The 11,828-nt window shown below is 46.8% G+C and overlaps 1 protein-coding gene across 1 annotated transcript; it reads right to left on the minus strand.

The window, feature by feature from the left end:
* Nucleotides 1-4,642: 4,642 nt before the first annotated feature.
* Nucleotides 4,643-10,056, minus strand: LOC136456245 (uncharacterized). The gene is made up of 5 exons (XM_066456039.1): nucleotides 9,887-10,056; nucleotides 7,601-9,747; nucleotides 5,977-6,037; nucleotides 5,670-5,893; nucleotides 4,643-5,129 (listed from the first exon to the last, which is right to left on the minus strand). The coding sequence occupies exons 2-5, from the start codon at nucleotides 9,646-9,648 to the stop codon at nucleotides 5,075-5,077; spliced, it is 2,388 nt and encodes a 795-aa protein (XP_066312136.1). The 5' UTR covers nucleotides 9,649-9,747; nucleotides 9,887-10,056; the 3' UTR covers nucleotides 4,643-5,074.
* Nucleotides 10,057-11,828: the final 1,772 nt, after the last annotated feature.

The following is an 11,828-nucleotide window of genomic DNA, read 5'->3' on the forward strand; positions in this document are numbered from 1 at the left end:
TTAGATCATCCACCATCATCTGAATAGAAAGCCCATTGCATCATCTTCTGGAGAGAATACCATTACACCATCTTTGGATTCCCAATCATCCTTCAATTGATCCTTGATCCATCATCGTACCTATATGATATGCATTGATGCAAATGCATAGATGAAAATACTCAACGACAGCTGGAATGCTTAGAAATCTAATCACGCCTCATAAGCTAACGAGATAGCTCTAACGCTGGTCTACGTATGCATGTTGCCGAATAAGGTGTTATTTTCCAACAAATGTTTTAGTTATACAAACCCAAGGTGTTTCTTTATTCTATTCTACCAATTTAATCTTTATTCGAAATAGGGTATCATTAACTACTCTAGTAAACTAATTATTCTGGTGCTACAAAAATTACAATGAGTACCTAATATTTCTAGGAGCCTACTGTACCAATTTCAGATTCAACACTATTACCCATTTATCACAATAATTCCTACAAGTTTATATTTTTACAATATTAAGTACCATAAATTAATTATATAGCTTCCAAGAATATTATCAAACTATGTGAACAAAATATACTAACATGTAGATCATGATTTTAGGAGACTAACAAAACTAGTTTCGCATTTTTATGATTTTTCTATGATTTACTATGAATTCTACAAGTTTATTTACGAAGCTAAATTAACAATTGCTCTTAAAAACTAAAAGGGCCAGCGGCCAGGTCGGCCCAACGGCGCGCGGGTGGCGGACGGCCCATGGGCGTGCAGACGGTGGGCGGCCCATAGGCGCGCGTGGCCCAGGCAGCGACGGTAGACCGGCCCAGCGCAGGCGCGAGCGGTGGCCCAGCAGCCGAGAGTGGACAGCATGCGTAGAGCGCGGCCCAGCACGGGCGATGGTAGGCCGGCCCAACGCGCAGAGGCACAAGCCGGCCTAGGCGCGCCGGCACCAGCTAGCCCATCGACGGTGAAACAGCGCTGACAGCCCACGCGGGCGTGTAGGAGCAGGCCGACCAGAGGCCCAGGCGGGGGCGCGTGGCCAGCGGCCTAAACAAGCTGGCTCAGCGCGACAGCAGCAAACCGGCCCAGCACGGCCAGCCCAACTAACCCGATGAAAACGCAAAAAGGACCTCTGCGCTTTCTTGAAACTAACTAGCCGTCCAGCGTGTACTATTTGTATGAGTCATGTATTTTGCAATAAAGACCCTGTATAATACTTCAGCTTGGATTTATACCCTTCTTCATCCTCCAAAGCAGAGCACCCAGAGAGTAGCCATCACCGGCGGCCGGTTCGGCGCGGAAACCGCACAACGATGGCTGGGGACTGGCTGCGGGGGTGCGCAGGACCGGCCTGCATCCAAGGGCGCCAACAACGTAGGACGAGGTGGCCCACAATAGCAGGGCGGCGTGCGGTGGCGGCACAGCATGGCGACCGAACAGCCGCGGTAGGGGAGGTGGTACGCCGACCGACGGAGACGGTGGGGCAGCACGACGACAACGGAGGACCCTGCAACTCGACACGCACATGGACCGGGGCGGCACGGCGTGCTTGTGCGTGGGCTGAGGGGTGCGGCGCGCGTGCGAGGGATGCAGGGCGATGGCAGCGGCAGCTCTAGCGCAGATGGCGCGGGAGGGGCGGCAAGGTACTGCGGGCACCCGGGGAGGAGGGCGCGGCAACACGGTGTGACCACGGGTGCCTCTGGGTGGCTGCGGGGCACAGACCAGCGCGGGTCAGGAGCTTGCTCGCAGGGAAGGAAGAAGGAGGGACACCGGAAGAAGACCGAGGCCACGCGGGCGCTGCCATGGCGGGGACCAGCGCGAGGCAGCAGGGAACCAGGAGGCGGGCGTGGCCATGGCGCTGCGGTCCAGAGCGGGAAAGGAAGGGACGGCGCGTGCTCGGGCGGCAGCAGGACAAGCAGCGCGTGCTCGCGGGGCAGCTTGATGGCAGGGGCATCGTGCGAGGCAAGCAGAGGAGGGAGCGACGTCATGGAGCAGCAGGGACGGCGCGGCAATGGCAGCGCCGATGGACAGCGGTCCAGCGCGGACCGAGGAGCTCGCGCACGCTCGCGAGGGAAAAGGCAACAGCGGCACTGTGGGGAGGAAAAAGGAGAGGTAGATGACTGCGTGGAAGAGCAACGATGTGGCCTGTGCGTGGCGTGCACGGCGGAGAGGAAAAAGGAGGGGCGTGGGGAGTAGGCCAAGGCGACTAGGACGCTGTCAGTTGGGTGCTTGGCTCAGTAGAGAAACAGTCCAGACAAGCGAGGACAGACTGAGACAAGCTGAGCCAGGCAAGGCAAGCAAGGTCAGAGCAACAACAGCATGGCCGAACGGGCAGACTAAAGCTGAGGCGTCTCCTCCACAGCAGTAGAAAAGGAAGGAACAGGAAGCAGCACGAGGGAGGTACACGTCGTACACACGCCAGAGCACCGACACGGAGGCAGGATGGGATGGGGCAGCGTGGCCGGCAGCGGCGCACCAGCGCGCGTATAGGGACATGAGAGGACGCAGTGTGGGCAGGGGGTCGAACCACGTGCTCATTTTCATACGCCCAACGCAGTGGACCAGTTCGTATGCGATTGGATAGGAAGCTTTGCAATGCAGAGAAAAGCAGAGCCACGACGAGAACGAGACGGTAAATAATTATCGTGCAATGAGTACGCTGTATGCTAGGAAAAATAGACGAAGCTATTGGGCTCCCTCTCTCGTCAGTTCTTGCTTATCAAAATAAACCCGTGAGTATATATATATTGTTCTTTTTATGAATGGGTTTTATTTTATTTATAAAAGTTGCTTTTCATGCTTAATCTAAGAGAACAAACCGTTCGCTAGAATCGTCGTTCGACATTTCTAAATATCTTTACACACTGAGTAATATAACTTGAGCATTTATCTGAGTCCACAAAACTAAGTCGCACAGGGATTCGCTTATCACATCAAGTACCTTTTAAATAAAAAATTTTTGAGAAACTCATTTCGAAAAATTTCTTAGGCCTAAATCGCGGTACTAAATAAGATCGTAACACCGGGATGTTACAAGTTTAGAGAGATGAATGTACAATTTGAAAGCACCAGGGCCGGAGTAAAACTCGGGATAATTTTAGGGAGCTGAATGTGCAATTTGAATATACCGAAAGCTATATGAGAAATCGAGACAAGTTCGAAGACGACAGTGAAATTTACTTATATTAATAATACTTTTTGAGGAAACAGGAGAGATTCTACAGATCATATATATTATAAATAAAAAAACATGAAAGACACAAGAGTTAAGAACCAAAAAAGTCAAGAATTTAAGTAGGGGCCTCCCTGCTGTTTCCTCAAAAAAAGTCAAGAATAAAATTAAAGAGATTACACAAAGTTCTCTAGTCATTGACTAATGAGTGGTTAATACTGCTTTTTGGCTCGGTGTAGCACGAGAGCTGAACTAATTTTAATAATATTGAATTGATAAAGGTTTTCTTTATGATAGGGGTCCTATGTAAAACCCTACCGATGCATAGGATTGTACGAGAAATTGAGAACTCTCACGAAGTAGTAGGATACACATGAGACCTGTGTTCAGCATCCTTTTAAGGTTTTGTCCTTTGATCGCCTACGGAGTGTGGCGCGTGTGTGTGTTTTGGCGAATGGGAGTGTGACGCTACTTCAGAGACCGCACACAGCGAATGCTGTTTCATCCGTGGAAATATCATGTACGACTTTGTTCGCGATCCAAAGTTTTTATTATAGACAAGAGATGTAGATCGATAATTTTAATAAAAAAAATGACAAAAGACGAGCAGAACATGCCAAGAAGAATCCCTGCAAAACGACAATGGGGCGCGTATTTCCACCGGATTTGACCCTGGCCGTAGATTCGGTATGATTGGCACTTTATCAGCTGTCTACTAAGTCTGCAACAGCATATCTCGGCGTACCTATCGGAGGCGGCAATGCTAACGCTTTCGAGTCTGTCCGCACTAGCTGCGTGCTGCTGAAGTGCTGATAGTGCAGCCGTGGAAGAAACGGCGATGCCATGTTTCCTGCCGATAACCTTCTTTAAACACGGAGATGTAACTCGCCGGATCCGTAAGAACCGCACTTGTACTATTGTAGTATGACTTGTCGAGGCGCTGCAAGGTGAGATTGCTGATCTGCGTTGGATCTGCGACGAAACTGAGGCCGAGTATTCCTACAGAAAATCCCCTCCCAGCAATGCTGGTTGCTTCACAGGAATGACAGCTATCTTAGTGGGGGGCAGAGGCTTATCAGGAGAGTTAGAAAGATCAGCCCGACTCAATCAGTGCAGGTACAGCAGATGGCTCCCAACTCCAGCATCCAAACCAGCAGCAATTATCAGCAGACACCAGTGTACTTGTATAATTGTATTGTCGCCGAGTCATCAGGAACTAAACGTCAGTCACCTGTGATGCTCTCAATACACTGGTTCTTCGTGCATATCTGCAAGGGACACATTCATGTGACGCAGAGTTTTTGAAAACTGTACTTTGGTAGACATCAGACTTCTGCACCCCATCAGGTCTGAATACAGTTGAATGGTAGATGGCCAGGGGCGTTTCAGGCTTCAAAATAAGACTCGGACAGGGTTCAGGAGAGCCGAAAGCCAATCATTTCGGCAAGAGTTTCAAGAATCAAGAGCACGTATATACATATAAATAAATGTTAGGGGAAGCATAGCTCTACCAATATATTACAAGCCGACAATTGCTCATACATCTAACAATACGTCTGTGCCTGTGATGGGGCAATGTACCGATAATGATAACACATTTAAGGAATAGCGTGTACAGGCAGAGCAGTGAAGTTAAGAACTGCCTGATAGTCACTAGCAAACGTCGCTTCCATTAGAGTAATGGAATTAGCAGGAGGGATACTATTGGTAGTTAAGTCATTAGACCACATTATCTTGGCTTCTTGAGTGCCAACCTTCGCTGCACACCAAGGATCTTATGTACTGCTTGCAGAGCTCTGGTCCGATTCAGAGAAATCTGAGATTTGATATCACAATCCGCAGAAATCATAGGCTTGGCACCCCATGGTCAGCTTTGAAGAGTGTATTATTAGCAAATCCAAGACCCTGTACTGGAACCAGCTATCTAAACTCTTCAGGGACGTGCATGCCAAAACCACGCTTCAACTTCTCAATCCTATTCAATAACAAGTAGATAACTGTAAGTAGATGACCATATTGGAATAGTCAGACTTAGAAAAGCATGCATGCACTGGAAGTTAAATAATAAGATGCATGCCCTCAGAAAATTAATGACACAACCGCTTGATGATCTCAGATTTGATATTTCACTTGTAGTGCTAGGTTTGGTAATTTGTAAGAATAGCTCCACATTGGTTGTTTTGTTTTATGAGGAACCCCAAAGCGGTTTCGGGGGTGCATGGTTTAAATATGGATCAGCATGCCCTTTGTGGTCCAACAATTCTAACCTGCAAAGAATTCATAAGATAACTAGGAATAGATACACAAAAGCCAATTGTTTTAAGGGGGGTTGAAGACTTGAAGGATAGGTTAAATGTAGCGCTTTTCTAGCGGCGTTGAAATGGAGATTGAACATGGAAGCTTATGGGAGGGTAAGATTGGGAGCTTGTCATTAGATCTATCTGACAGTTCTAGGTTAAAGTGCAACACAAAATTAAATAATTTTTCAAATAGCATGCATAAAATGTAAACTTACGTGGGAGCAAGTTTTCCAAGACTACGTAGTTTTTTCCCAGTTGCTTCATCAATTACATTTCCTGACATCTCAATAGAATATGACTTTCCAGATATCCGCGGTAGTCCTCTTCCTACAAGTAAATCTAAATCTCGCTGATGCAGTTCTCTGCCATTGACAAAAACACCAGTATCCCCACCGGCACAATTTCTAGCCATCGGATAATTAAATTCTCTAATAAATGGCTGCAAAACAACAAGAATATTCATGAGAAGAAAAACAATCTAAGAGCAGTAGAACATCCTTATGTAGAAAGAACTCGTCTTACAGGGACAATGCCAATACATTCTCGTCCCATGACACCCCAAAAACCAGCACGGTAGTCGTACCTAAGTTATCAACAGAAGAGAGATGTCAACATTTAGCATTTTCTCAAACAAAAGGAATCCCAAAACACACTAACAAAAACTAATTATACAGTACTTATTATTAGGGTTCAATAGTGCATGCTTCAGATTGATATACAACCAATGCATTTCATTATCCATGCCAAAATAATTCTCTACCCAAGCTAAAAAGGCATATTAAAAAAGCTACAGGTAAACATCCATCCAACAGTTAAGTGAACTGTGTCACAGTTGATGCAACCTAAAGGTAAGAAGCTCAGCAGGCTTACACAGCTACACCTGCACAGAACATATTTAAAATACTACATGACGTCATGACTACTAGAAAACATAATTTCAGCTACTTAAAAATAAGATAACAGTCAACAGATCAAAGAAATTCTGACTACATAATTACATTGCAGGAGCTAATGACAATGACACCAGGAAGGGTAGAGATTGTATCCAAGCAAACATTTGAAAGCTTGGAGAAAAGCAGTGATCGTACATCCTTGGCACAATCGATAATAGGGGAATAAGGGAGCAATTTGCAAGTTCTATGATGTATTGCATTGAGCTATAGGGGAATAAGGGAGCCCGGAGCAATTTGAAAGTTCTATGATGTATTGAACAATCGTACACCAAACAAGACTGAAGTTTTCAGCAGTGCTTGATCCTTTGGCAGCAAGCAGGGAGGCAAAATCCTGTCTAGATATCAAATATCCAAATACGAAAAATGAGCTGATTGCTAAAAACTGAACTTATTGCTTTATATAGTAGAATCAAGATCAAGATCAGGCACACCACACACAGAACTAGAAACAACACATGCACAGTTAACTTGGGAAAGAATCCCAAAGGATCTGCCAGTCTTATATAGAACTAAATGTTCATAACATCTCCTTCTCATGTCCTTCACCATGATTTTCTGTCAATAAATCAGATTTTGGCCAAACAGATGGTGATGTTTTTTTGGTCCTCCTCACTATGAATCCACAGTATTTCAGAATATAATAAACTAGGGCAAGTGATGCAAACTAAAACCAATATTGCAAACTGTGAACCAATAAAATGTTGGTCCCTCAGCTGCCCTGCACAGGTAAGCAGTAAGCTTACTAGCACACTCACTCACTATGGCTAGAGGTAGAAGAAGATATTGAAAACAGTTCACACACACAGCACAAGCCCAGCGCTGGCCGAAAGCTCTGCTTCTGGATGTGGCAAACTTAACTGCTCTTTTGCATTGCCTTAGGTGTGATATATATACAAGTGCTAGTACCTCTACCAGGTACATAGTTGTTGGTGAGTACACCAACTACCTACTCCTAAGGTACACCAACTACTCCTAGTACTAGCAGTACAAAGCTTCGATAAGCCCACTACCATGACATGGCTGATGTAATAGCTACCAACTAATGTACTAGAGGTGGCCTATTGCCATACTACTACAGCAATAGAGACTGGACAGCCGAGCTGACCAAATGCCAACTCTGCTGCAGCAAGAGAGAGAGAGAGAGAGAGCAGTAGCAGATTATGTCTTACATAAAATACTACAATAACACTTACCAATATGAACCTGGGTCAACAGGACCAGCTTTCTTCTCTGCCTTCTTAAGGGCTCTTTCAGAGATTGGATGACCATTAATTGAAACCTTAACACTATCCATGGACTTATTTAATAAAGAAAGGTCCTTGAACCCCTTCTTCAAGAAACCAGCAAAAAATGATGAATCCCCACTCTTACCGGTTAAGGACTGATCTTCATCTAACCCAGCCTCTGATGAACCACGAGAAAACCCAGAATTTGTCCGCTCATTAATTGATGAACCACTCCCTGATTGGGAATTGGCGTCTTCAATAAATGGCTGCTGCAGTTTCCCGTTATCTTCTTCGATTTTCAGCTCTTCATGTCTCTCACTTATGCTTCCAGTTTCTGTGACATCTTTGTTATTTTCATCACAATTGTTGCTAACGCTCTCAGCTCCAAGAACACAATTTTCATCTCCTTTGTCCTTTGGCTCATATTTGTTGCATGTGTCCTCACCTCCGGGGCTGCTATTGTCATCTTTAATTTTCATACACTCATACTTTTCACTTCCAGCTACTAGACTACTAGCGTCATCTTCTCCAATATTCTGCTCGTATGTTTTACTACTATCTTCAATGTTGCAACAGTTATCTTCCTTGCTCTTCTGTTCATAACTTCTGCATGAGCTTTCATCTTCACTGGCATCTTTGTCATCTTCATTGCTCTCCTGTTTGCTTCTTGTACTAATGCCCCCATCATACTCATCATTAACATCATATTCTCCTTTGCAAGTTAGGGCTGGTCTGTAAGGCATGCCTTGATCATCCTCATTGTTACCCTTTTCTTGTGCGCACAATGGGTCGACAAGTTTGTCCTCTAAAGCTGGAGATCGTGGGCTAAGTGGACCATCTACAGAAGGCTCCACCTTGCAGTCTGTGTCCCTCTCGCACAATATATCCTTTGGGCTACCAATGTCTACAGACCTACTTGGAGAGAAAGAGAGACCCTCAGCTTTTGATTGATTGCTTCTAGTTGACCCACACTCTTTGTCAATCCTTTCATTGCTCATGGTCGAAGAAAGTGAATTATCATCAGTGGAATCCATGTTGTTTTGCATGTTGCTATGATCATTCGAATTGTAGAACATAGAATTGAAATCCTCATGGCGTTGATGGACAGGATCTCGCCTCATCTGGTCACTTAAGCTTTGCTCCATTTCAGGCACATATAAGGATGATGATGGTGCAAAGGGAGTACCATTTTCTTCCTCATGCTTCAAAGTAATTACCTGACAACAAGACCCACACTGAAACCGATTCTGATTCTGCTTCCTCCCTATGCATTTTTCCATAGGCACCTGCAGTAGTTTATAACATGAACTGCATACAGAGAAAGGTGCAGCACCATCCACTGGATGGCAGATATGTTCTGCCTTCTTCCTGAAGTACTCTGCCCTCCTCTTCGATACAGACCGATGAGAGTAAAGTGATGAAGCCACAGACCTCCGATCATAATCGGATGACACAGATGGTGACCTCTGGAACCGGTATGACTCATGCTGCCCGGCAAAGTATCTCGCCATTGGGATGTTCTCCTCTTGTGGCAAAGCCCTCTGCCCATGCAGACAGTGCGGACAGGCACACCCATAGTGATGGTAGCTCCCAGGCCCCACCCCACCATTCTCCCACTGCCTCCCAGGGTACTGGCGGTAGTGCCCACTAGACTGCCTCACATACCTCTCCACATGTTCAGGACGTGGCGGTGCGTATGGGCTCGGTGGTGGCAAGCCGTGCCCATACCGCCCACCATAGCGGGAGCGGTGGTACCCTGGCAGAGGCGGTGGCTCAAGATGCTCGGGGGGCATGGAGACCGCACGGCGGCTGACCCTGCGGTGCTCCCGCGGCTGGCCGACGACGTTGCAGGAGCGCGTGATCTGGTCCCTCAGCTCGTCCAGCTTGCGCAGCAGCTCGACGGGGTCCTGCTGCAGCGCGGCCCAGTCCGCGCCGCCCCTCGGGTCGCTGCATTGCGGCCGCTCCTCGGCCCCAATCCTCCTCCTGTACTTCATCTCCTTGAGATCGCTCCCCATGGTGGGCGCCGCCTCCCCGCCGAGGCGAGGCTGCTCCGACCTCCCACTTTTCCCCACCGGATCGGCAAGCACTGGCGATATCCTGCACGAAGTTGCGCGCTGCGGAGCGAAATTTGTAGGGGGTTAGAGCGGTGAACGAGCAGATCAGAGGGGGCCCGAGGGGGCCGTGGGGAATGGAGTAAGATCTGTCGGCTTTGTACGAGAGAGAGCGAAAGGCGGGGGATGCGACGGCTCTTACCTTGAGACGGAGCTCGCTGCGGTGAGGCTACGGCGCGGGGGCGTGGCGGCGCCGCCGGTTCTCCATTAGGGTTTCGTCCCGCGGGTCGAGGAGGCCGCCATGAGAGAGATTGAGAGAGGGAGAGAGAGCAGAGTACTGTCTGGAGCGGCGGCAGTGTCTGCGTTGTAACGGAGACGATGAGGGAGCCAAGTGAAAGAACCTTTTTATATAGCCGGGGGCTCCCCAGGGACTTTTTCGCGATATCTAGGTTCCCGGGGGGCCGGCCCCGGGCGCCGCGGAGTTACGTGGGGATGTGGTCCGCCCTTTTGGAACGATCTGGCCGCGCCGCTGACGTGAGGGGTCAAAGACGCGGGCCCGCCTCGAGGCGAGCGCCCGCGGTGGGCCCGCCACGGGGGCACAGCTGGCGCCTGGCGGGGGCGGCTTCGGTTTCTTCTCCTCCGATACTCCCCACTTCTCCGTCTCGCCTAAGCATTACTTCCACGATAAAAAAAAAACACTAAAAAAATGGTGGGAGTACTTTATTTAGTTATTTATCAACGACTTGCCCATCGTATGAACATGGACATGGACATGTAGTGTGGTACGGTGATTAGTTCGGTAAAGCTTGCAATTCTCTAAACTTGTTAACGTAAAAGTCGTAACGGGACCGGAATTAAATAGGGTTGCTTAGAGGAGGGAATATGGTGTGCAATTGGTTATGGATGAAAGGGACTTGGGCCCTTGCATGTGTTAGTTGGGCGTTGAAGGAGGTATAGTGCTTTCACGACAGATTGTGTATAAGCTACTGAACATTTAGATAGATTTATACAGGAGTAGTATATATATTGTAATTAGCTGTATGTATGATGCATGTACCGGATCTGAGGCCAGATTATCAGCCTGTTCATTTCTTGGTTTCAGTCAGGACTTATTAGTTATGGTACAGTATTTTTCTTTCATGTTAAACCAGTACCGACTAAACTTGTCAGTTCAGAAACCAACCAGCGAACATGTTTAATGGCCTCACAGCTTCACATCAGTAGTAAAAATACCCATAATAGGAAAAATGACTGAAAATCGATCGGAAAAAATTACATGTACACATACCGAACATCGGGGGATAGTGCGTTCGTCTTCAGTTTAAACCTTTTTCATTTTTCAACATGATTTTTGACTCAACTAAATAGTGTCGCAATTTAAAGCCAGTACTGTAGCCAACGTGCTTTCATTGGACCACACGCCCTGTGCCACGGCCTCACGGGAGACCTGGCTGCACATGTGCAATGGCAGATGCATGCGAGTGGAGCTCGCATGTGAGCCGTTCGACGTGACATGAGTACCATGGCCTTTTGCAGCTGTACCACTGTTTTTCGTGCACTTCTAGAACGCCGAATTTTATAGGTGGCAGCAGCGTCCCAGTGAACAAAAGCATTTATGGGCCTGTCTGAATAATATTAATTCCAGCGTTTCCTTCATCCCAACGGGTGTTTGTTGCCCCCTTCTAAATTTTAATCGATGTCTCGTCAGATATTTAGATATATGCAGAGAGTATTAAATATAGATTAATTATGAAACTAATTATATAGTTTACGACTAATTTGCGAGACGAATCTTTTAAGCGTAATTAGTCCATGATTTGACATTGTTTGCTACAGTAGATATGTGCTAATGACGGATTAATTAGGCTTAAAAATCGTCTCGTGGAGTACTGACGAATTATATAATTTGTTTTTTTATTAGTATCCGAACACCCCATACAACATTCTCCCGATACACTTTCTAAATTTTAGTAGCCGAATCCAAACACCCCATTACTCATCGCACACGACCATCCAGTGAAGCCCTAATGGCTTCTCCGATAATCGGCTCTAAATCTCTAATGCCACGTTTGGCAAAGCCCCCCAATACAGCTTTCAAGCTGAATCTATTCTCTTAAATAAACTAGAGGGTTGAAAGCTAAAAA

This window comes from Miscanthus floridulus, chromosome 6 (assembly GCF_019320115.1).
Source record: "Miscanthus floridulus cultivar M001 chromosome 6, ASM1932011v1, whole genome shotgun sequence".
Taxonomy (NCBI): domain Eukaryota; kingdom Viridiplantae; phylum Streptophyta; class Magnoliopsida; order Poales; family Poaceae; genus Miscanthus; species Miscanthus floridulus.

Coding starts and splice junctions, on each gene's coding strand:
- LOC136456245 (XM_066456039.1), bottom strand. CDS start 9,648: ATGGGGAGCGATCTCAAGGAGATGAAGTACAGGAGGAGGATTGGGGCC. Junction 6,038..7,600: donor GTTGACCCAGGTTCATATTG/GTAAGTGTTATT, acceptor TTGATAACTTAG/GTACGACTACCGTGCTGGTT. Junction 5,894..5,976: donor AATGTATTGGCATTGTCCCT/GTAAGACGAGTT, acceptor GTTGTTTTGCAG/CCATTTATTAGAGAATTTAA.